Source organism: Mesoplodon mirus (genome assembly GCF_964341445.2).
Source record: "Mesoplodon mirus genome assembly, chromosome: 17".
In the NCBI taxonomy this organism is placed as follows: Eukaryota; Metazoa; Chordata; class Mammalia; order Artiodactyla; family Ziphiidae; genus Mesoplodon; species Mesoplodon mirus.
Genome location: NC_138993.1, coordinates 18,280,175 through 18,307,199, shown reverse-complemented (window position 1 = coordinate 18,307,199; position 27,025 = coordinate 18,280,175). Strand labels below are relative to the sequence as shown.

Below are 27,025 nucleotides of genomic sequence, written 5' to 3'. Positions count from 1 at the left end.
CTGTTAAACATTTTTTAAACATCCAAAAACAGTTCACTTTTTTATATGCTCAGGTAAAGAACATTTTTGCCCAAAAGCTATTTAATCATGTCAGGACTTAAGACCTTTATCCTCTTCTTAATTTAAAGGTCCCTTTGAGTAATGGAACTGATGTCACTGAATATCGATTGGAGTGGGGAGGAGTTGAAGGAAGTATGCAGATATGTTACTGTGGGCCCGGTCTCAGTTATGAATTAAAAGGACTTTCACCAGCAACTACCTATTATTGCAGAGTCCAGGTAAAGGCGGTCAGGGCCTTGTCACTTACTCTATCCAGAGTTTTGCGTCTTGTGAGCATTTTCATGATCACGTCTTTACCTTTTGGGCTCTGTTAATTTGTAGGCTCTGAGTATTGTGGGTGCAGGCCCTTTCAGTGAAGTAGTAGCCTGTGTGACTCCACCATCAGTTCCTGGTATTGTGACTTGTCTTCAAGAAGTAAGTGATGATGATATAGAAAATCCCAATTATTCACCGTCTACATGCCTTGCAGTAAGCTGGGAAAAGCCTTGTGATCATGGTTCAGAAATCCTTGCCTACAGCATAGACTTTGGAGATAAACAGCCCTTGACTGTGGGAAAGGTTACAAGCTACATTCTAGACAATTTGCAACCAGATACAACATACAGGTACACAGTAAAAACTATGTTAATTTTTGCCTAGACCAGAGGGACACATTAAATAGAATAATCATAAACTAAACTTTTTTTTTTTTAATATGGCACTTAGAATACGAATTCAAGCCTTGAATAGCCTTGGAGCTGGTCCTTTCAGCCACATGATAAAATTAAAAACTAAACCCCTCCCTCCTGATCCACCTCGTCTGGAATGTGTTGCCTTCAGCCACCAGAACCTTAAACTGAAGTGGGGAGAAGGAACCCCAAAGACATTGTCGACAGATTCTGTTCAGTACCACCTTCAGATGGAGGATAAGAATGGAAGGTAGGTGTTTCTAATTGTTTCTTTATATAGTTTCTCAGGTCTTAAGTACATAAATTTTTTTAACAATAGAAATAAAGTTTTAAAAAACAGAGTTAGAAGTCTCATAAGAAATAATTTTTAAGTATGCCATTTTTGAAACATCAGAAGACATAATGAAGTTTTTCTGTTTATAACTGTGAGGGTGATGCAAGAGAGAAAAAATTAGGGGAACTATTATTTGGCTCTCATCTCTTACCCATTTCCTCTCTTCAAGCTAGTAAAAGAAACGTAATCTGTGCTGCAAAATAATCTCTTCAGTGCTTATTTCCAGCAAGAGGCAGTTTTTACAGTAAATCATTGATTGGCTTAAGGCCTTTGAGATCCTTGAAGGCAGGGATTATATCTCACCCTCCTCCACACCCTCACAGGGCCTGCACACTAAGTGAATGCAGTAGTTTACTTCCTCATCATCAGATCTGAGACTCTCTGAATAAATAGTCCAGTCCCCTGGCTACTCAGGTTCTTCTCTGTGCTACCATCCTTTACAGTCTCGTTACATCCATGCCATACCCCACTAAATCATGCATTTGAATTATAGTGTTACTCAAAATAACTGTGGTGTAAATTATTCAAATTCCAGTCTGGGGTAATTTATTGATATTATATCCAAAATAAACAGTGCCATATATCTTTCGCAGCTGTTACTCTAATCTTTTAAGAATTTGGTTTTTTTGTTGTTGGTTTTTCTTTTTTGTTTGCTTTTTCACTCAATTTATTAGAAATAATTTGTATGTCTGATAGATTCAGAGTACCAGGGACAGTATTTCCCAAGATTACTTTGTTTTTTGTGTTGGGTTTGTATCTTAGCCAAGTATTCAATAATGGAATATTCAAGGTACTTGTATATAAGTACTGTCTATCAGAAGTACTTACACATTTAAGGGCCTCCCTGGTGGCGCAGTGGTTGAGAGTCCGCCTGCCGATGCAGGGGATACGGGTTCGTGCCCCGGTCTGGGAGGATCCCATATGCCACGGAGCGGCTGGGCCCGTGAGCCATGGCCGCTGGGCCTGCGCATCCGGAGCCTGTGCTCCGCAACGGGGGAGGCCACAACAGTGAGAGGCCCGCATACCGCAAAAAAAAAGAAGTACTTACACATTTAAAATAGCATACAGAATTAAACATACTGTATCAACAGTAAGAGCATTACACAGAGCAAATAGTATTAATCATTTCCTGAAGTCTGTGCCTCTATGAATGTTCGCCTTTGTTCTTGGCAGAATTTTATGTACTGTTTGTAGGCCTATCTCTAGAAGGAAATTCTTTGCCTTGCCACAGGTTTTTGGTATAGCCATTTATCTTTAATATATGTTGTTACTGTTAGGTGAATTAATTCTTTAAGTTATTTTTATCCCCTTTCTAGCATTTACATTTGGGGTAGTGCAAGAAGGTTTACTGGAAACAGGTTTAATTGGTGTTTGGTTGAAAGATAATAGAACAAAAATTCTATTAAGTATAGATTATATTAGTTTATATTCTTATTTTAGAACTTTAGCAGTAATTAATATTTAGCTAGCATCTAGAGAATTGTTGTAGGGTATGGGGTATGGCTTATGGTCTTTGGCTGTGGAAAATAAATAAATTAAAACATTTTATGATATTGTAAACTTACCATATAAACTTAATGCATTAAATCAATTTAATATCTTTAGTTACTTTCTTTTGACTTTTCACAACTCTTTACACTTGCTGTGGGATGTCAGAATGCTACCTCAGCTGTTCCCTGACAGGTTTTATCATCGTTCAGCTTTTTTCGACAGTGGTTTTGCCACTGGTTGTTTTCCTATCATTTAAAAAATTGGAGATTCATAAGGCAAGGCTTATGTAATTACTGCTTCTTGGAAATACTCTTACTAAAGATCATTAAATATTTCTTCATTTTTAATCTAACTACAGTTTTCAGACTGTTAGAACTATATGAGTATTCATTATTCATTCCTCAGTTTCTGAAAATTCTTAAAATAGCCAATCAAAAACTTGGGGAACATTCAGCATACGGATAACATATATGATGTTAAACTTTCCATTGAACAGTTCAAGTGGATAATTTATGGGAAATTATATATTATCTCATACTGTTATGTAAATCTTAAGAAAACTTCACCAAATCAATTAAAATTATGCCTGGGAAAGGGAATTCTCTTTTTTATGTGACAAATTGTACGCCTATGACTCTAGTTAGAAATAATTTATAATGAAAATTGTGATGTACTGAGTATCCTTTAAAATGTAAACATTAAAAAACAGCAGTCAGAAACAAAGCTTATACCAGAAGCCTGAAGAGAAAAATTTAGCAATAAATTTTCAGGAAACCATGTCAAATTGGGAAATTTACTAATTCTGTGATTTTCATCATCTGCCGAAAAAACACAGATTTATTGTGTGACAAACCATTTCTGGCATTAAATTCTAGGAGTAACTTATTACTCCTAAATAATGTCCGAACTGTATTTTTTTTAGTGGTTTTTAAACGTTTTTCATAAGGTAGTCAAGGTTTATTTTTCATAGGAGTCATTTCCATTTTAGGTTTATATCCCTGTACAGAGGCCCATGCCATACATACAAAGTACAAAGACTTAATGAGTCGACATCTTATAAATTCTGTATTCAAGCTTGTAATGAAGCAGGGGAAGGTCCTCTTTCCCAAGAATATATTTTCACTACTCCAAAATCTGTCCCAGCTGCCCTGAAAGGTAAGTTATACATCCTCGAGTTATTTTCTTTAATAATAAATTAAATGCACTTTTCATAAAGTACTTTTGTACTATTAAAATTTATCATCCAGGGCTTCCTTGGTGGCACAGTGGTTGAGAGTCCGCCTGCCGATGCAGGGGACACGGGTTTGTGCCTCGGTCTGGGAAGGTCCACATGCCGCAGAGCGGCTGGGCCCATGAGCCACGGCCGCTGAGCCTGCACGTCCGGAGCCTGTGCTCCGCAACGGGAGAGGCCACAACAGTGAGAGGCCCGCGTACCGCAAAAAAAAAAAAAAAAAAAAAAAAATTTATCATCCAGGGGACTTCCCTGGTGGCGCAGTGGTTGAGAGTCCGCCTGCCGATGCAGGGGACACGGGTTCGTGCCCCAGTCCAGGAAGGTCCCACATGCCGCGGAGCGGCTGGGCCCGTGAGCCATGGCCGCTGAGCATGCATGTCTGGAGCCTGTGCTCCGCAACAGGAGAGGCCACAACAGTGAGAGGCCCGCGTACCGCAAAAAAAAAAAAAATTATCATCCAGGATGTGTCCAACATTTAAATTATAAGAAGGAAATTAGACAAGCCTACCTACTGGGACTTTCACTTAATAATAAAAGCTATTTTATCTGGCATATTGATAATCAGACAAGTGCTGGTTTTTGTCACTGATCTTTTTAATAAACATAAAAGTACTAAATTGAATAGGTAGGCTAGTTTTCTAATAGGGTCGTTTGCTGTTTCCACTATTTTTACTTAAAGAAAAAAATCACAATTCTGGTTGTTTTGAGTCATTGCTGTTTTCATTCGTTTGGATTTCAGGGAGAGAGCCAGGTCACTGTTTAGCAAAACATAAATAAATACTTAGTTAACTTGAATTTTTAAATCAAATTTACATACACACACATTTGTGTATATATTATATATTTAAAATTAATTTCAGCAGGGTTCTTATTTTAAAATGACCCTGGAAAGTAAAAAATACTAAAATTCCTCACCCTCTGAGGACAAATCACAAAGATTTCTAGTACAGTGTCCTGGATCATATACTTGAATGTATCATTTGTTAAGCAGATCCACAGTTAGCAAGACTGTTCTTTGAACAGTCTTTCTAATAATGCTGATGGATTTCACTGAGTTATTTTTCTGTTCCCTCATCTGGTTTAGTGTCTCTTTACCTTAAGAAGATTGCTGATTTTAACACCTTTGTACCCCACTATTGAGTGAGGCAGTCATATATGTGGTCAGGCAGCTAGGTGTATTTTTCAACTCACTCTCTTAGAAGATTTCTTAAATTATAAAATTTCATGTTCTAGTTATGCTCTTTGAAGTACCATAAAAGATGCTGTAGAACTGCCATTGGCTTTTTTTAGCTCAGGGAAAATAGTACTTATCTTACAGAACTTTTAATCAGTCTGGCCATTGGAGTGCCTGTAGATTGTATGGCCTTGAGATGGTAAGAGTTAGCCATTGACCATTTCTCTGCAAATTTCAAAAATTCACTGATATTTATTTCAAGTTTGTAACTATGTTTTAAAGTCTGTTGATTTTGATTGAAACAAGTGTCTGTGTGATGTGCCACGTTAAAAATCAAGTAGAGCAGATTTTATTTATATTTGTTCTCTACAGCCCCCAAAATAGAGAAAGTAAATGATCACATTTGTGAAATTACATGGGAGTGTTTACAGCCAATGAAAGGTGATCCAGTTATTTACAGTCTTCAAGTTATGGTGGGAAAAGATTCAGAATTCAAACAGGTATGTGCCAAATATAATTCTATAGATACACACTTTCACCTTTTTCATTTTTATGTATTTTCAATGCAGGATTTGACTACCTTTATCATCCTAATTCAAAAACATTTGTTCAGTGCTTACTATGTTCCAAAGATTAGTAACTACACAGTATATCAGGATTCAAAATCTTTTGGGTGTGAACTGCACTTAAACAGAGTATTTGTTCATTTGACAGGTATTTATTGAACTCTGTGCCAGGCACTCAGGATACAAGTGAACAAAAAGTCCCTGCCTCCGTGCAGCTTACATTCTAGTAGAAAAAGAGATTCTAAAAGCAGATAGACACATCAGTATATCATATGTTAGATAGTGATAAGCACAATGGAGAAAAAATAAAACTGGATAAAAGGATTAGGGAGTACTAGGGCGAGGGACAGCTAGTGCTATTTTATATAGGGCAGTCAGGTGACATTTGAACAGAGACCCAAAGGAAGTGAATATGGGGAGAAGTGTTTCAAGAAGCAGAAACAGTAGATGCAAAGGCCCTGAGGCAGGAGCATGCTTGTTAAATTTGCTGTACAAGATGAAGGCCACTATGGCTGGGGCAGCATGAGCAAAGGGAGGAATAATAAATGAAGTCAGGGCTTTAATGGTAGGGGGTCTATGAGCAGGCATGGAGATCGTGTAGGGCATTATAGGTCATAGTCTGACTTTTACTCCATGTAAAATGAGAAGCCAGTGGAGGATTTTGACCTGAGTAGGCACATGATCAGACACAAGATCATTGTGACCAGAGTAGGATGAGGACAGATGCAGAGACAACATTGAAGAGGCTTTTACAATGTTAGTAATAGTCATAGTTATAATGCAGTATTGTAAATATGACAATAGACACAGTTATTATGGAAGCCTAGAGGAAGTATCACCTTCCTGGTAAAATTTCAAAGATAGGTTCCTGGTAAACAGTGAATAGCCGATGAAGTGGGCAGCTGTCAGTGTCATTATGACTTTTATAAAGAAGTTTTTATGCAACTCAAAAGCCTTAATTTCTGTAAGCATTTCATCTGCTTGTTCCTTTTTGCTGTTACCCTTCTTGATTTTGAGGGCTTTTAAGCTGGGTTGTTTTCATTTTAGTTTCTTATTTTGTATTTTCTTTTCTCACTATTAAAAAATCATTCATCTGTTTTATTTCACTCGTGCTGTTATAACTATTAATAATAGAATACCTTTCAATAAGGTATAATTTTTTCCTTTCAAGTTTTGCTAAATATGGAAGCATAATTTCTTAACCGAAATTACAAAAGGCCCCAAAGAGTCGGACTAAATTTGGCATGTGATTGTTTTTCTTTATTAAGCCATCTGCAAACTGACATGATAATTAGATTTGAATATGATTTACAGATAAGCAGGTTTCCTTCCAAGGAGGAAACAAAATTAATATTAAAGAAAATGTAATTTCATTACATGTTCAAAGGAAATAGGGACCCCACATTTGAGTAGTATATGAATTTTAATAAATATATCACTACATGAAACAACAGTGCTAATTCTAATTTAACTTAAAAGCTAAATTAACCCTATCACCAATTTTACTTTAGATTGTAAGCATACTGTAAAACTTAAAATACTGATTTCCTTAGAACTTCATCATATATATGCTCATCTAAATCTCTTAAGTGTTTATAAAATTTTATGATTTATTGGCAAGTTGTATTCCAAAAGTTTGAAGGTCATTTTTTTAAGAGTTCAATCTCATTCATGGGGTTTTAATATTTTACTTAAAATTGACTTGCTAGTCAACACACATGTATTAAATACTACATATAAAGAATTTGAGGGAGCTATATTATTAATAAGTTACTGTTCTGATTTCAAGAAAGCTGTTTATTAGACGTTAGTAAGCAAGCAGAAATTTTGTAATCATGACATTCTATGTAAGCAAACAAATAAAAGGTCATGATAAAGATAAAACATACTTTATTAAAAGGAATGATTTTTTTTCCAGCTGGACTTTGGAATGTTTTCCAAAAGGATTATCATTAAAGGGAGTCTTTTTGGGGGGCTGATGAGCTTAGGAGGAACCATGAACTCTCAAGTATGACTTGAGTAAGGCTCAAGAATGGAGTGTGTACAGTGGGGGAAAGCGGGGGGTATGCTGGTGGGATGAACTGGGAGATTGGGATTGACGTATATACACTAATATGTATAAAATAGATTACTAATAAAAAATAAAGCTAAAAAAAAAAGATTGGAGTGTGTAGTGGAGGAGGCCAAGTCTTAGTGGGTCTTCATTCTACAGCATGAAGTAGCATGTCTAGTAGGAACTGTTGATGTTTTTAAGAAGAGGATTATTATTCATAAGTTGGTGGTTGAGTTTCTAGGCTAGCCTATTAAAACCTGTTTAACCTGTAGTATTGCTGGGTCTGGGGACCTGGAAGCAAATTAGCCTAGCAGCAGCCAGTACTTATGACCCTGGGCCAAACTTAGAAACATATTGATTTCTTTACATTCTTCCGTTTCTTCATCCCTCTTTGATCAGTCAGTGGCTTTCACCAAACTCTTGCTGCCTTCTTGCTGCTCTGTGCCCTGCTCTGCAGCACCTCCCCGAGGCTTGGCCCTGTTCTCTAAAATTACACTCTTCCTCTGACTCTTGCCTCCCTCTCTCACATACATCATAATTCTCATATACGCAGTATAACTGACCTTATTGCCATTAGGAGAAAGACTCTTTCCTTGGGAAAATTCATGTCAAAAGTCGAGTGTCTGCTGGCTCTTTAATCTTCCCAGAAGTGTATACATTTTTTAAAGCAAGTGCTTTTAAACCAAAAGCAGCATTTCAAGCGGTATAACAGGGTGAAGTGAACATATTGGGGGACAGTAGAACCACCGTCAAAGCAGATAAGCACCATCTGGGAGTCTGTACCTAAGAGAGTTCTTGTGTCCAAGCTCATTAATGTTACAACTACCAGAAAAATTAATTCAAATTGGCTTATAGGGGCTTCCCTGGTGGCACACTGGCTAAGAATCCGCCTGCCAGTGCAGGGGACACGGGTTCGAGCCCTGGTCTGGGAAGATCCCACATGCCGCAGAGCAACCAAGCCTGTGTGCCACAACTACTGAGCCTGCGCACTAGAGTCCGTGAGCCACAACTACTGAGCCCACATGCCACAACTAATGAAGCCCACGTGCCTAGAGCCCGTGCTCCGCAACAAGAGAAGCCACCACAATGAGAGGCCTGCGCACTGCAAGGAAGAGTAGCCCCCGCTCACCGCAACTAGAAAAAAGAAAGCCCGCGTGCAGCAACAAAGACCCAATGCAGCCAAAAATAACTTTAAAATTTAATTAATTAATTTAAAAAAATTTCAAATTGGCTTATAAAGTATAAATCCTCTTAGGGAGAAGCCTGTAGGTAGGCAGGTTGATGGAGAAGCTTAATGAAGTCATCAGGGACAAAGTTTCTCTCAGTGTTCAGTGCCTGCCATGGGGAACTTACACTTTCTTATTCACATTCAGGGAAAAGATAGCACTTGGGTTACAAAGCCATCCCTGAAGCAGGGACTGTGCCAGGGCTTAAGCCAGCCAGGGCCCACCTCTGGAGTTAAGCCTCAGCCAGCTTCTCCTAGTACATGGGCTGTACTTTGGATACCCCATCCAAAATTAGGGTATTGTTGGCAATGTAGGAGAACGATTGCTGGGACAGTGGCCTGTTGGATTCTATACAATTTCTTCCTTTCTTAAACTTCTGAACTTCAGATTCTCAAAAACAGTTGTTCCTCAGAGTGGCCTGCAGACCAAATAAACCTGAATGTCTAGGAGTGGAAACCACAATTCTGTTTTTCTTTCGCTGGTTTTGTTTCTTTGTTTTTAAGTTCCAAGTGGTGCTTAAGCACAGTAAATTTCAGAATTGCTCTAGAGATAGCCTCATCCACCAGGACAGACAGCAGAAGCAAGAAGAACTACAATCCTGCAGAGCCTATGGAACAAAAACCACATTCACAGAAAGACAGACGAGATGAAAAGGCAGAGGGCTATGTACCAGATGAAGGAACATGATAAAACCCCAGTAAAACAACTAAATGAAGTGCAGATAGGCAACCTTGCAGAAAAAGAATTCAGAATAATGATAGTGAAGATGATCCAGGACCTCGGAAAAAGAATGGAGGCAAAGGTCGAGAAGATGCAAGAAATGTTTAACAAAGATCTAGAAGAATTAAACAACAAACAAAGAGGTAGGTGAACAACACAATAACTGAAATGAAAACTACACTAGAAGGAATCAATAGCAGAATAACTGAGGCAGAAGAACGGATAAGTGACCTGGAAGACAGAATGGTGGAATTCACTGCCACAGAACAGAATAAAGAAAAAAGAACTAAAAGAAATGAAGACAGCCTGTGAGACCTCTGGGACAACATTAAATGCAACTACATTTGCATTATAGGGGTCTCAGAAGAAGAAGAGAGAGAGAAAGGACCAGAGAAAATATTTGAAGAGATTATAGTCAAAAACTTCTCTAACATAGGAAAGAAAGTAGCCACCCAGGTCCAGGAAGCACAGTGAGTCCCATACAGGATAAACCCAAGGAGAAACATGCCGAGACACATAGTAATCAAATTGGCAAAAATTAAACACAAAGAAAAATCACTGAAAGCAGCAAGGGAAAAATGACAAATAACATACAAGGGAACTCCCATAAGGTTAACAGCTGATTTCTCAGCAGAAACTCCACAAGCCAGAAGGGAATGGCATGATATATTTAAAGTGATGAAAGGGAAGAACCTACAACCAAGATTACTCTACCCGGCAAGGATCTCATTCAGATTTGAGGGAGAAATCAAAAGCTTTACAGACAAACAAGAGCTAAGAGAATTCAGCACCACCAAACCAGCTCTACAACAAATGCTAAAGGAACTTCTCTAAGTGGGAAACACAAAAGAAGAAAAGGACCTACAAAAACAAACCCCAAACAATTAAGAAAATAGGCACACACATATCAATAATCACCTTAAACGTGAATGGATTAAATGCTCCAACCAGAAGACACAGGCTTGCTGAATGGATATAAAAACAAGACCCATATATATGCTGTCTACAAGAGACCCACTTCAGACCTAGGGACATATTCACACTGAAAGTGAGGGGATGGAAAAAGATATTCCATGCAAATGGAAATCAAAAGAAAGCTGGAATAGCAATACTCATATCAGATAAAATAGACTTTAAAATAAAGAATGTTACAAGAGACAAGGAAGGACACTACATAATGATCAAGGGATCAATCCAAGGAGAAGATACAACAATTATAAATATATATGCGCCCAACAAAGGATCACCTGAATAAATAAGGCAACTGCTCACAGCTGTAAAAGAGGAAATCGACAGTAACACAATAATAGTGGGGGACTTTAACACCTCACTTACACCAATGGACAGATCATCCAAACAGAAAATTAATAAGGAAACACAAGCTGTAAATGACACAACAGACCAGATAGATTTAATTGATATTTATAGGACATTCCACTCCAAAAACAGCAGATTACACTTTCTTCTCAAGTGTGCATGGAACATTCTCCAGGGTAGATCACATCTTGGGTCACAGATCAAGCCTCAGTAAATTTAAGAAAATTGAAATCATATCAAGCATCTTTTCTGACCACAACACTATGAGATTAGAAATCAATTACAGGGGAAAAAAACATAAAAAACACAAACACATGGAGGCTAAACAGTACATTACTAAATAACCAAGAGATCACTGAAGAAATCACAGAGGGAATCAAAAAAAAAAAATACCTAGAGACAAATGACAAAACACAACGATCCAAAACCTATGGGATGCAGCAAAAGCAGTTCTAAGAGGGAAGTTTACAGCTATACAAGCCTACCTCAAGAAACAAGAAAAATCTCAAACAACCTAACATTACATCTAAAGGAACTAGAGAAAGAAGAAAAAACAAAACCCAAAGTTAGCAGAAGGAAAGAAATCATAAAGATCAGAGCAGAAAATAAATGAAATAGAAACAAAGTAAACAATAGGAAAGATCAATAAAATTAAAAGCTGTTTCTTTGAGAAGATAAACAGAATTGATAAACCATTAGCCAGACTCATCAAGAAAAAGAGGGAGAGGACTCAAATCAATACAATTAGAAATGGAAAAGGAGAAGTTAAAACAAACACCGCAGAAATACAAAGCATCCTGAGAGACTACTACAAACCACTCTATGCCAATAAAGTGGACAACCTGGAAGAAATGGGCAAATTGTTAGAAAGGTATAACCTTCCAAGACTGAACCAGGTAGAAATAGAAAATATGACCAGACCAATCACAAGTAATGAAATTGAAACTGTGATTAAAAATCTTCCAACAAACAAAAGTCCAGGGCCAGATGGCTTCACAGGTGAATTCTATCAAACATTTAGAGAAGAGCTAACACCCATCCTTCTCAAACTCTTCCAAAAAATTGCAGAGGAAGGAACACTCCCAGACTCATTCTGTGAGGCCACGGTCATCACCCTGATACCAAAACCAGACAAAGATACTACAAAAAAAGAAAATTACAGACCAATATCGCTCATGAATAAAGATGCAAAAATCCTCAACAAACTGCTAGCAAACAGAATCCAACAACACATTAAAAGGATCATACACCATGATCAAGTGGGATTTATCCCAGGGATGCAAGGATTCTTCAATATATGCAAATCAATCAATGTGATACACCATATTAATAAGTTGAAGAGGGGCCTCCCTGGTGGCGCAGTGGTTGAGAGTCCGCCTGCCGATGCAGGGGATACGGGTTCGTGCCCCGGTCTGGGAGGATCCCATATGCCGCGGAGCGGCTGGGCCCGTGAGCCATGGCCGCTGGGCCTGCGCATCCGGAGCCTGTGCTCCGCAACGGGGGAGGCCACAACAGTGAGAGGCCCGCATACCGCAAAAAAAAAAAAAAAAAAAAAATAAGTTGAAGAATAAAAACCATATGATCATCTCAATAGATGCAGAAAAAGCTTTTGACAGAATTCAATACCCATTCATGATAAAAACTCTCCAGAAAGTGGGCATAGAGGGAACCTACCTCAACATAATAAAGGCTATATATGACAAACACACAGCAAACATCAGTCTCAATGGTGAAAAACTGAAAGCATTTCCTCTAAGATCAGGAACAAGACAAGGATGTCCACTCTCACCACTGTCATTCAACATAGCTTTGGAAGTCCTAGCCATGGCAATCAGAGAAGAAAAAAATAAAAGGAATACAAATTGGAAAAGAAAATGTAAAACTGTCACTGTTTGCAGATGACATGATACTATACATAGAGAATCCTAAAGATGCCACCAGAAAACTACTAGAGCTAATCAATGAATTTGGTAAAGTTGCAGGATACAAAATTAATGCACAGAAATCTCTTGCATTCCTATACGCTAATGATGAAAAATCTGAAAGAGAAATTAAGGAAGCACTCCCATTTACCATTGCAACAAAAAGAATAAAATACCTAGGAATAAACCTACCTAGGGAGACAAAAGACCTGTATACAGAAAACTATAAGACACTGTCGAAAGAAATTAAAGATGATACCAACAGATGGAGAGATATACCATGGTCTTGGATTGGAAGAATCAATATTGTGAAAATAACTATACTACCCAAAGCAATCTACAGATTCAATGCAATCCCTATCAAATTACCAATGGCACTTTTTACAGAACTAGAACAAAAAATCTTAAAATTTGTATGGAGACACAAAAGACCCCGAATAGCCATAGCAGTCTTGAGGGAAAAAAACAGAGCTGGAGGAATCAGACTCCCTGACTTCAGACTATACTACAAAGCTACAGTAATCAAGATAATATTGGTACTGGCAGAGAAACAGAAATATAGATCAATGGAACAGGATAGAAAATCCAGAGATAAACCCAGGCACCTATGGTCAACTTATCTATGACTAAGAAGGCAAGAATATACAATGGAGAAAAGACAGTCTCTTCAATAAGTGGTGCTGGGAAAACTGGACAGCTACATGTAAAAGAATGAAATTAGAACACTCCCTCACACCATACACAGAAGGAAACTCAAAATGGATTCGAGACCTGAATATAAGAATGGACACTATAAAACTCTTAGAGGAAAACATAGGAAGAACACTCTTTGACATAAATCACAGCAAGTTATTTTTTGATCCACCTCCTAGAGTAATGGAAATAAAAACAAAAATAAACAAATGAGACCTAATGAAACTTCAAAGATTTTGCACAGCAAAGGAAACCATAAACAAGATGAAAAGACAACCCTCAGAATGGGAGAAAATGTTTGCAAACGAATCATCGGACCAAGGATTAATCTCCAAAGTATATAAACAGCTCATGCAGCTCAATATTAAAAAAACAAACACCCAATCCTAATATGGGCAGAAGAACTAAATGGACATCTCTCCCAAGAAGGCATACAGATGGCCAAGAAGCACATGAAAAGATCCTCAACATCACTAATTATTAGAGAAATGCAAATCAAAACTACAATGAGGTATCACCTCACACTGGTTAGAATGGGCATCATCAGAAAACCTACAAACCAACAAATGCTGGAGAGGGTGTGGAGAAAAGGGAACCCTCTTGCACTCTCGGTGGGAATGTAAATTGATACAGCCACTATGGAGAACAGTATGGAGGTTCCTTAAAAAACTAAAAACAGAACTACCATATGACCCAGCAATCCCACTCCTGGGCATATACCCAGAGAAAACCATAATTCAAAAAGACACATGCACCCCAATGTTCACTGCAGCTCTATTTACAATAGCCAGGATATGGAAGCAACCTAAATGCCCATCGACAGACGAATGGATAAAGAAGATTTGGTACATGTATGCAATGGAATATTACTCAGCCATAAAAAGGGACGAAATTGGGTCATTTGTAGAGATGTGGATGAATCTAGAGACTGTCATATAGAATGAAGTAAGTCAGAAAGAGAAAAACAAATATCGTATATTAACGCATATATGTGGAACCTAGAAAAATGGTATAGGTGAACCGGTTTGCAGGGCAGAAGTTGAGACACAGATGTAGAGAACAAACGTATGGACACCAAGGGGGGAAAGCCATGGGGGTGGGGATGGTGGTGTGATGAATTGGGTGATTGGGATTGACAGGTATACACTGATGTGTATAAAATTGATGACTAATAAGAACCTGCTGTATAAAAAAAATTAAATTCAAAAATAAGATTGCTCTAAAAGCTCCAAGTTCACTTACAACTCCCTCAACAATAACAGAGGGGAAGAATGGTAGAGACTAATTACGTGGTTATTTGTCCATATTCAGTTGTTTTTGAGGGTTTTTACTGTTCCCTTCACTTATTGATCACTAGGAAATAATTATTTGCAATAATACATTCATAAGTTACAGAAGGATCACACTATGTGACCATATGTGCCAAATTATATGACAACATATGCATTATTATTTGTCTTAATGAATACAGTTGACCCTTGAACACCACAAGGGGTAGGAGCACTGACCCCCAGTGCAGTGGAAAAACCACAAAGAACTTTACGGTCGGCCCTCCATGTTCAGTGTTCCACATTCATGGATTTGGCCAGCCTCTGGTTGTGTAGTATTGTAGATTGTACTTATTGAAAAAAAATCTGTGTATAAGTGGACCCTTACAGTTCAAACCTGTGTTGACCAAGGGTCAACTGTAATTACTTTTAAATGCAGTCAAATCTATAATAAATCTTAGGAAAGTTTTGAGTAAGTCTGCATTCAGTCTAATAGTAATGTATTGCTGAAATCATTGTCTTACACTAATTGCTATAAATAATACAGACTGTATTAATCATTATAAGATCAGATTGTGGATATGTAATGTACACAGAAAGTAGAAATAGTTAAACAGAATTTGTTCCTCTATAATGACAGCTTCAAAAGTGGTTGTCTTTGGTAGTAAACATGTATACTTGTCCTTAAAAGGTAACAACAAGGACTGTCTTGAATTTTAGTATGGGTACTTGGTAAATTAATCTCACCAACCAAATAGATTTTTAGAATGTAGATATAGAGGTAGATATAAATAGGTAAAATACTGATTTCAGTCTTATTGGCCCCAATTCCACAGTTGTTATTTCCTCCATGCTGTGATATATTCACAAAGCTAAAGTAAGGATAAATACCAATTTATGAAACTCTAAGCTTTCTATAAAGGTTTCCTATAAATTCTGTTGCAGGTGGTATACTGTTTCAAAGTTCTTGGCCAGCTAGATATGCACAAACTTTCCAAGCTTAAGTTTTAGTCTACATTTCTCAGTTAAAATGCAAAGAAAGTGAAAACAGTAATGTCTTAGCTGCCATCCTCTTAACTACAAATCTGCATTAATTTATATTTGCCACATTCTGCCTAAGTAAATGGATAGTTATTGATAGCCAATATAAAGGCGATATTTTAGTTTTTCTTTTGTTTTAATTGTATGTAATACTATCTGTGAGCAGTAGCTATGGACCAAAACATTATGAAGTTATTAGAGTTTTTACTTGCCCTCTTGTTTATTAGGGTCACAGAATTTATCTCATCAATATGAAAGGGGGTGGTGGAAATGGTGTTACTCATTTTAATTCTTATTTCTCATTCTAAGGCCTAACCCAGCTATCTTGAGCTTGAGACTCTTTTTGAATAGCTTCACTTAGATCTATAAAACTTTTAAAATCAGCTCTAGCAGATGTATCTGTTTTCTTCAGTCCTGAGTCTACAGTTACCTATAGGATGTCTCCCTGTTTAGATATCTTCCCAGCATCTAAAACAAAATTGAAAATATGATCTCATCATCTTCCTTCCCAGTCTCTCCTCTCCAACTTCTTCCTCATTCATCAGGATCATAAACACTAACATCATTTTGGTCCCCAAGCTTTAAACTCTTGGAAGATTTTTTTTTTTTTTTTTTTTTGCCTGCCAACTTTTATTAAAATAAAAAGTCACTTTTTGGGGCTTCCCTGGTGGCGCAGTGGTTGAGAGTCCGCCTGCTGATGCAGGGGACACGGGTTTGTGCCCCGGTCCGGGAAGATCCCACATGCCTCGGAGCGGCTGGGCCCGTGAGCCATGGCCGCTGAGCCTGCGTGTCCAAAGCCTGTGCTCCGCAACGGGAGAGGCCACAATAGTGAGAGGCCCGCGTACCGAAAAAAAAAAAAAAAGTCACTTTTTAAGTGATCCACGAAAATTATACCAGGGCCTCATAACTCAGCAAGAGCCCTTGTCCTGCCCAACTTCCTCAATGCCTCTCAGCCTTATCATCAGGATTCCTTAAACAGTTTAAATATCACACACTACAGTGGCCCCTGTAGAATTAAACTTCAATTTCCAACTAGTGTATTAACATATTCCTCCTTTCAATGTCAAATCTCTTCACCTATCACCCTCATGCCATGTGTTTTTTGTTTCCTGATCACATTACCACGCTCATTTGGAGACAAATGGAAAGTAAAGAAAATTTTAAAGACAAAAATAAATATCACCCATTATACCCGTAAGACAAATACATATTTTTTATTTTTACTAAATTGACTTCATTGTATGTATACTGTTTCACACTGCTTTCTAATACAGTCTTCTGATATATTTAAGTTCATCCTTTTACTGTCGCTGAGACATAAATCATTTCTACATTCTCACTTCCTGAAATGCTCATGTGCATCTTCAGAACTAATTCATATTCAGCTTTTTAAGATTTGTCTTAAAGCTTACTTTTTCAATAAAAGTTCATTTATATACTCAGTATCTTCTGATATACATTTTGATGTATACATAGTCAGTACTAATTTAGTGGCCTTTCATTAAGTACCTATTATATGCTAGATTCTGGAGACACAAAAATGAGGGAAAGATCTTACCTTTCTCCTTTGGAAGCAAACCAGTATATAAAATGTAGATTTACAACACAGATACAACTGAGGCTACTAAAATTGCTTGAGCGAATGCCAGCCCACAGGTTTTGGTTGATCTCTTATATAACCCACCAACGAGCTGGGGAAACTCAACTGGGAAATCACTATGAGTCTTGGTCTTTTCATTTAGAGAATGAGTGAAGGGGTGCAGTAGTGGAAGTGATAGCTTCCATATATTGAGCACTCGCTATATGCTGGGCACTGTGCTAAGAAGTGCTTTACCGAGTATTAGTTTATTTCATTCTCGTAATTACCACACAAGATAACTACTGTCATGCCCTGGAGGAATGTGCAGTGGTGCAGCAGAGCTTGGACCCCGGTTCCAGTACATATCCTCTCAGTCACTAGCACACTGTCTTGAAAAATCTATGGAATTCCATTCTTGTTATTTCCCTTCTAAGGGATGAGCCAGATGAGTTGTTTTTTAAAATCCCATTCTTTGATTCTAAGTGATCTCTCCTTTTAAAGTTTATAAAATGATTTGCCATAGACACCTATAGAGAGCTCTCCTTTTCCACTTATTGTTTCATTTAGCAGATCTGTTTGAAACTTTACAGAAACCAGTTATACAAAGATATCATGGGAGAGCAAGGTTAGACACTGTTTGTTCCTCCTTTCATGGAATGATTGCACCAAAGTTTGACTTCTTACATTTGGTGAAACCAGAGAAATGCCCGTGGGCTGATTTTGCTTGTTCTCTAGCTGTTCTGGGGACACATCTTCACTCTTCAGCTGGTCTGTAAGCTCTGTGAGGGTAGATATCACATCCTTACTTTTCAGATTTCTCCAGCCATTATACAGCAAACAGTTGAGTTCTTTAATGGATAGGTGTTTTTTAAATGTCATTTAAAAGATACAAGCAGTGGCACTCACTAGCTTCCATGTCAAAAACAATTCTAAAACTAGCCAGTTTTAACGTAGATTTTCTACCCAGCCTTCCCATGTAATTCTTTTTCTAATGTCTTACTATCAGATTTACAAAGGGCCTGACTCTTCATTCCGGTATTCAAGCCTTCAGCTGAACTGTGAGTACCGTTTCCGTGTGTGTGCCATTCGCCAGTGCCAAGACCCTGTGGGGCACCAGGACCTCGTAGGCCCCTACAGCACAACAGTGCTCTTCATCTCTCAGAGGACTGAACCACCAGCCAGCACCAGCAGAGACACTGTGGGAAGCACGAGGACCCGGCGGGCACTCAGCGACGAGCAGTGTGCAGCCGTCATCCTTGTGCTGTTCGCTTTCTTTTCCATTTTGATTGCCTTTATCATTCAGTACTTTGTAGTCAAGTGAAAATATAACTTTATTTTTAATATTGTATTACATTTTATTTTGTCCTGTACTAAAATTATTGCTGTAGTGCTTTTACAAAAACAGTGACATTTAGCACCGGCATTGAGACTACAGTGCGTCATTTTTGCCATTATGCTTATATTGTTAGGTAGAGGCTGGCACCTTATTAGAATGCAAGCCACAGAAATAGCACGGTTTGGTTTTTTGTTCGGTTGGGGCTCTTTTTCTTTTTCTTTGTTTCTTCTTTTGACATGCCTTCTTGTGAAACAAACTTTCTGAGAGGCAACAATATATAATTGATACTTTGACCAGTCAGCATGAGTGTAACAGTGACAACCTGATCTGTTTGTTTTAATTATTACCTAGTGAAAAATTCAGAATGACTAAAATTTACACTGACATGCTATATAAAAATGTTGAAGTATGATGCTGTGAAAGCAATCTAGTGCTATATTTCTACCTCCTCATTTGTCTTAATTTGGTAAGTGGGATTATGATGAATAACTGGAGGGGCTTAGCAGACAAAAACTGGATGAAAGAATATGCATGGGAAAAAGAAGCTTCTTGTTTGATAAATGTGGAGTTCTTCATTATAAGTATATATTCATGAATTCACAGATAAGTCACTTAAAGAAAGCACAGACAGTTTACTTGGCCTAAAAGTATTTTAATGTTTACTCAAAAACCCATCTTCAGGTCTTGAGAACATGGAAAAGAACAGAGCGCTTTTACATACTTTTTAGAAGTACTCATAATTCTGAACTTCAAACCTATTTAATTTGGTTTTGTGAGCCTCTGAACTATATGTGTGTGTATAAGGACATGCACGTACATATATGGCTTTATATATACCAAGTGTAGAAATATATATATATATGTATATACACACACACACACACACACACACTCTCACACTCCATCTATCTGGTACAGGCTAATTTTGAAGAACTCCCATAAGTTTTGCTGCTTCTCCCATAACTACTGCCATCACCATCAGAATTCATAATCAAACCTAACCTTTTGTTTGGGGCACCAAATCCGAAGACAAAATTAATTTGCACCAGTAAACTTCAAGCTGCTTTCTTTCTTGAAAAACTAATGTTTAATGTAATGTCTGTTTCGATACTGTTCCAGTTGTTGATTGCATGTGGTTAATGTTGCATTAGAGCACTTTGCAATTACATAATTCGTTAATGTTTTGTGAGCTTGCATTTGTGAGTTATTGGGTGATCAGATTGAATATTGTCAAGTATCACGTTGTACATCTTGCATAGATGTCCATGACTGCCAGTAATAATAGTTTGTAATGAAACTATCTAAAATTCTTGTTTTATCACATCTGTTATCTGTGAAACACTTGTAACTAGCCTTTTTAATTTATTATTTGAATTTTAGGATAGTGAGTCACTAATTTTTAGTTGCTGAGGTTAGCAGTTTAGTGATTACTAAGCACTTCTGTCAGTCTTTGAAAAAAAGGACATATGTTTTGTGCTTTGAAGATCTCTGAAGAATTTCTTATATTAGAATGAGCATGTATTGTAATTGTTTTATGTCAAATGATCTGTGCTGTAGAAAAAACATTAACCTTTGTTCAAAAAAGAAATGGATAAACTTGGCCTTCCCAAGTGGTAAGAATGATCTGTCACTATAAAACACTGTATGTTTACATTTTATTTAAATTTAATCTCTTATGTGTAGGCTAACTTCCCCCAAAACAGTGATTGAGATTGTTTTCTAGAAACTTCTTAAAAGTGCCACATTTGGCAGTACAAATGAGTTTGAGTGTAATAGCCCAGAGATTTCTATATCGTTGAATGTCTAAAATGGTAAAATGTGCCACTGTGGCAGTTGCAGTGGCTTATGTTTTTCATAGTAACTCAAATGAACTCCTATTTTTGATAGTAAATGTCATTTAATAGTGTACTTGCCATTTGAGCCTCACTGCAAAATTAGTGCAGAGGAGAAACAATTTTTAATGTAATCTTGATTTTACCTCATATACTGTACATTCCAAAAACTCTAAAAACTTTTTAAAGATTATAGATACACTACCAAACGTATCACCTTGAAATTGTATAAGGTTGAACTTCATACAAATGAAAAAATATAATCATAAAAATACATAAACTATGTAGCAAAAGTATCTTTAAATCCATGGAAAATAAAAGTATCATTCTTTTTTGAGATATGTTTATTGTATTCATAAACATTATTTGCTGCCTCTTTTGGAAAGTGAAATGTTAAGGTCTCCCCTCTTGCAGTTGGCTTACAACAGTTTTCTCAAGATATTTAAATCTTCAACATGAGAGGATCCATATTCAAGGTCAAGTTTTATCCTAGTGACCTGATTCTGTTGCACATTATATGTATTCTTTTATATGTGTGTGTGTGTGTGTGTGTGTGTATATATATATATATATAAAGGAAACAATATATCTAATGAATAAGGATCGGTCTGAGGTAAACTTCCCATTGGAAAGAAAATCGGACCACATGCCTCACCTATCCTCATTCTTTACCTACTTCTTAGTACCTTCTCTTTCCCACCTACAGGGGCCCAGAACCTTCCTATTACTGGCACTGCAATCTGCCCCCAGGTCTGCTCTCCACCAGAAAGTTCAACGCTGCCATCTACTTAATACCACACCAGAAAGTTCTCACATGCACCAAGACATTCAACATTCCTCCTCACTTATCTCTTTAAAATTTCCATCCCACAGATCTCATCCAGGGATACATTTTAAAATCCAAGTGGGGCTTCCCTGGTGGCACAGTGGTTAAGAATCTGCCTGCCAATGCAGGGGAAAGGGGTTCGAGCCCTGGTCCGGGAAGATCCCACATGCCACGGAGCAACTAAGCCCGTGCGCCACAACTAATGAGCCTTCACTCTAGAGCCCGTGAGCCACAACTACTGAGCCTGCACTCTAGAGCCCGTGCTCCGCAACAAGAGAAGCCCGCGCACCACAACAAAGAGTCGCCCCCGCTCACCACAACTAGAGAAAGCCCACGCGCAGCAACGAAGACCCAAAGCAGCCAAAAATGAAAATAAAATAAATTAATTAAAAAAACAAAATCCAAGTGGATCTCTAATTGCCACAACTGCAGGCACCACAGTAAAGTTTACAGTGTTAGGCTGGGGAAGAGGAGATAGACTTTGGATGTAGGAGCATCACTCCATGGAAGCAACTGAGTTGGAATCCAGCCCTGAGAACAATATGATACTGACTTACATACCACCTCTTTTTTTTCTGTAGATTGGAAATAGGAGTATTACATGTTGTACTTGAGCATTTTGTGGGTTGGTTTCCAACGCAAGTACCTTACCATCATCATCATGAACAGATTCTCTGCAGGAGGATCCCTTGTGTATGGTGGCTCAATTAGGCAAACAGACTGCAAGAGGAGATGGGTCCCCAAAACCTAACAGCAGTCTTCCTACAATCTAACCACCTACCATCAACAGAGGTGATGATAGTGCCTTGTATTTATTTATTTATTTATTTATTTATTTATTTTATTATTTTTTTTTTTTTGCTATACACGGGCCTCTCACCTTTGTGGCCTCTCCCATTGCAGAGCACAGGCTCCGGACGCGCAGGCTCAATAGCCATGGCTCACGGGCCCAGCCGCTCCGCGGCATGTGGGATCTTCCCGGACCGGGGCACGAACCCATGTCCCCTGCATCGGCAGGCAGACTCTCAACCACTGCGCCACCAGGGAAGCCCGTGCCTTGTATTTTTTAAATGCTTTTTAAATATACAGTTTTAGGATAATCTATATGCCCTCAAGAGTATCCCTTTATTCATTCGTTATTTCCTCCCTTACACTCTTAAAGGGGAAGTTGACAGAACAACTAAGATTTTAATAGTTGGGGTCAGCAAACCTACAGTGTATGGAGTGGTGCCTTCAAATGTTTAGATGGTATAAGGACTATTTTTCATCTTATATGACAGGATGCTATGGGAAATTTGCCAAGAGAAAAGGTTCAAAACTGGATAGATTTTAAAGCCACGTGACCATTCAAATCCTAATAGCATCTACTGAACACTCAGTGTGTGCTAGGTGTTGTGTTCAGGGCTTTACCTTGGTTATTTCATAATCCTCTTAATTGCTCTATTAAGTATAAACTGAAACACGGAGCAACAAGCCAAAGATCACATGGCTAACAGGTGACAGAGCTGAGATTGAGGTTTGAACCCACGTGATGGGTCTAGTGCTCCCACACTTGACCACTACCCTCTACTGTCTCTCAGACAAGTACTGAATTCTAAGAAGGAAGTCAAAATAATAGTTGACTTTAATATTGCATTTATGACAGCATTTACTGAGAGCTTCCTGTACGCCAGGCACTGTGCTGAACACTTGCCCACATCCCAAACAGCCCACAGCCCACTAAGGACTGAACAGAAAGAAAACAGACTAGGAGAATCTGGTCCAAGCGTATCAGACAGATTAAACATGAAGCTCTAATTTCTTTTCTCTAGAATTTCATCCTTTGCTACACTGATTCCCATTTTGAGCCTCCACCCTGCCCTAGGAATAACCCATTCTCTTAAATACTCATTCATCCACAAATGAGACAAGCTAACTTGTCCAAAAAGGGAATATAGCTGCAATGTGGATGAAGCTCAAAAACATGCTAAGTGAACGAAACTAGACACAGCCTGTCACATATTGTGTGACTGCATTCATAGGAAATATCAAGACTAAGTAAATCCATAAAGATAGGTTAGTAGTTGCCAGGAGCTGGAAGGAGGGAGAAATGGGGAAAAACTGTGTAATGGGCATGGGGTTTTATTTGGGAAATGTTTTGGAACTTGACAGACGTAGGTGGGTGTTGCACAACGTTGTGAATGTACTAAAAGCCACTGAAACGCTCACTTTAAGATGGCTGGTTTTCTGTGAATTTTTCACCTCAGTTTCTAGAAGGGATTATAAGACATTCCTAAAGACTGATATACAGAAAGCACACAACTAGAGACTCCTGGACATTGAGTCAATAAAATAAATTCACTTAAGTCCATGTTTCTAAGGACACAGACCAACTTCTCACTTCCTTTTCAGACTTCCCAGACCTCCTTGGGCGTTCCTACTCCTCTGAGTCAGTGGGTTGTGCCTGGTACAACTGAATCTTTATGGATGTCATTGATAGCTATTAAATGATTTGGCCTGCCCAAGCCTAAGTTATCAGCTCTCTCTGACTTTTTTTTTTTTTTTTTTTTATCTTCGGCTGTGTTGGGTCTTTGTTGCTGTGCACGGGGTTTCTCTACTTGCAGTGAGCGGGGGCTACTCTTCGTTGTAGTGCACGGGCTTCTCATTGCGGTGGCTTCTCTTGCTGCGGAGCACGGGCTCTAGGTGCGTGGGCTTCATTAGTTGCGACACGTGGGCTCAGCAGTTGTGGCACACGGGCTTAGTTGCTCCGCGGCATGTGGGATCTTCCTGGACCAGGGATCGAACCCGTGTCCCCTGCACTGGCAGGTGGATTCTTAACCACTGCACCATCAGGGAAGCCCCTCTCTGACTCTTAATGTTTCTAGGATGACCCAGTGGTCTTGGAGAGGAAATTACGTTTTACAGTTTCAGTTTACCAACGACAGCAGCTGTGTAGTAAGAAATGTTCATATACAGTAATATAAGACCTTTTTCCTCACAGCCTATATTCTGAAAAGCAACCTAAAAAACATTTGAGGAAAATTCATGTATTAATGCTCAAGTACTAATACTAATAGAATTAATTTGTGATTCTCTAAATTTTGATTCAGACCATTAAAACCAGCATGAAGTCTAGTATCCAGTCATGCTATGAAAAACGTGGAACCTATTCATTGTAAATCTGGCTCAAAATGACCTCAGAGGGGTGAGGAGTGTAAAACTACAAAGGGTACAGAGAGTACACATTATTCTAGAAAGAGCACACGCAGTTTACGATAATATCGTTAACTTTTTTTTTTTTTTTTACGGAACACCAAATTTTAAAAGATACTATAAATCCACTGTAAATAAATGAGTATAATACTGCCATTCATTGGGGAAAATAAAAATAGAAAGACCCTGAAAAAGAGCAATGAGAGGGGATTAGCTGCACTAAATTATAAAGATTTAGTAACTGACAATACCAGCACAAAAAAATTAAAGGACAGAATAGAAAGCCCGTAGTCCCAAGTACACAGAAGAATTTAAGACTTGATAGAGCTGACACCTCAAGTCAATGGAGTAAAAGTGGTCAAGTCAGTAAATGATATTGGTACAACTGGGTAGCAACCTAAAAATTAAAGTTGGATCCATATCTCACACCTTACACCAGGATGAATGCCAAATGAATTTAAATGTAAACAATAAAACCAAATAAATGAGAAGATGTGGGAGAATTCCTTTATAATCTTGGAGTGGTGGTGGCCTTTTGTGCCTCAAGATACAAAAGTCATAAAAAGGCTGATCATTTAAATGCCATAAAAATAAAGACTTCTGCATAGCAGTATGAAAAAAAAAGTTATAGCAAACCAGGAAAAAATATTTGCACACATATCCCAGAAAAGGGCTAATCTAGTCTAACACAGGAAATTGTAGTAAGTTCTGAAATACGGAGATGAAAGGATTAATAACCCAATATAAAAACAGGCAGTTCACATAAAAGAAAATACAAAGAACTCAATCTCACACACAAAAGGAACACAAAATAAAAACACAGAAAAACCATTTTCACTCTCATTGGCAAAAATGCAAAACTTCAATTACACACTATATTGATAAGTATAGAAAAACAAGACATCGCCGGTGTAGCTTAAGCTGTACAGTCCCTATGAGGGGAAATTACATATTGTTTATACTTTTTGAGGAGGCAAATTCACTGACAAATATTCATCTACACCCACATGTGACACATTAGACAATACTATTCATTGCAGACGTGTTTGTAACAGCAAAAGACTGGAAATGACCTAAATGAGCAAAAATGGGAGACTGGTTAAATAAACTGTACATCCAATACAACGGAATACTATGCAGCAATAGCAAAAAGATTACAGTAGCCTTCTATTTACTAATCTGTAAAGAAAGCCAAGATATATCATTAAATGACAAAGTGCAGAAGGCTGCAGGCTCCCGGGTCAGGTGCCCTAGTCCTCACATTTCCTGGGCCCAGGCCAGTGAGTGAATGAGCTTTCAGATGACGCCAGCCCTCGACTGTCTCCCAGCCTTTGGGGCTTTACAGCTGAGGCCCCAGTCATCGTGGGGTAGAGACAAGCCATCCCTCAATTCCTGATCTGCAGAACTGGCACAATAAAATGGTTGTTTGAAGCCACAAAGGAGTCGGAAAATTTTTTATACAGCAATAGTTACTGGAACACGTAATTCAAATTCTAAAATACATGGTTCTTGGCCAAATATTGATTCTCCTTCAGGGCACTCCCCACACACCCGCCCCCATAACACTGAAGTTGGGACTGGCCAGGTGACTTTCAGCCAGTGAAATGTGAGCAGAAAAGACATTCACCCCTGTACTCGTTAGGGTTCAATCAGGAAAACAGATGCCACACTAGGTGTTTAACAAGGATCATTTAACATTGGGCATTTGGTTAACAGGTGTTAGAAGGCTGAAAAAGCAAGCAGGTGGCACTGAGGTAACAGCCATATTTAAAATCTGCCACTTTGGGGGTTGGGAGCAAAGGAAAGATGTTAAGGGTTTCAAGCCTAAAAGGTTGGAAGAGGAGCCCCAAGCACCAGGACTGAGACTCCTGAAAAGTGGCTGCTGCCTGGGGGCTGATGGCAGGGCTTCTGTTTGTGCCCAGAGAAGCTGGAGACTGGAGCCCATGCTGCCGGGAGGGCACGGGGCCATCGTGGGATGAGCAGACAGGAAGGAGCCAGTGCCTTTTCCCCTCCCCTACCCGCTAGCAGCCCCACTGACAAGCCCAACGATGGGCAAAAGCGGTTCGCAGAATCCAAGAAGGGAGAGTTTGGAGCCCAGAGACAACAGTTTAAAGCTTCTACTTTGCATTTTGTCTCTTCCCGCCTCAGAGATTATGGGAGCATCTGCTCTTAGAGAGAGGCCGTGTGATCAAAGCAGCCTTTGAACTGGTGGAACAGTGAGCCATCAAAGAGAGAAGACTGCTCTGGACCGTCCCCCAGATGCGAGGCAGACTCTTGGGAAGCAAGAAACAGACGCGTGGCGTGTTAGGCTGTTGGCTCTGTTACAGAGTCCAAGCTTGCAGTGCTCGCTGCACGACAGGCCAAGAAATCAAGAGTTGTTGGGACAAGGAACAGCAACTTTAGCTGGAAAGCCAGCAGGCCACAAAGATGGTGGACTTGGGCCCCGAAGAACCATCTTGCCTGTGTTAGGATTAAGGTTTATCTTATACTAAAAGG

General features: G+C 38.6%; 1 protein-coding gene across 8 annotated transcripts in view; it reads left to right on the top strand.

Moving 5' to 3' along the window:
• Nucleotides 1-20,852, top strand: part of FNDC3A (fibronectin type III domain containing 3A) — a 152,925-nt gene extending 132,073 nt beyond the window's left edge. For all 8 annotated transcript variants that reach the window (XM_082602522.1, XM_082602521.1, XM_082602523.1 and 5 more), the window contains 6 exons: nt 129-278; nt 382-665; nt 766-978; nt 3,542-3,708; nt 5,331-5,458; nt 18,350-20,852. In XM_082602522.1, coding sequence (XP_082458648.1) covers nt 129-278; nt 382-665; nt 766-978; nt 3,542-3,708; nt 5,331-5,458; nt 18,350-18,664 — 1,257 coding nt within the window. In that variant the 3' untranslated portion in view covers nt 18,665-20,852. The remainder of the gene's footprint in view (nt 1-128; nt 279-381; nt 666-765; nt 979-3,541; nt 3,709-5,330; nt 5,459-18,349) is intronic.
• The last annotated feature ends 6,173 nt before the right edge of the window (nt 20,853-27,025 follow it).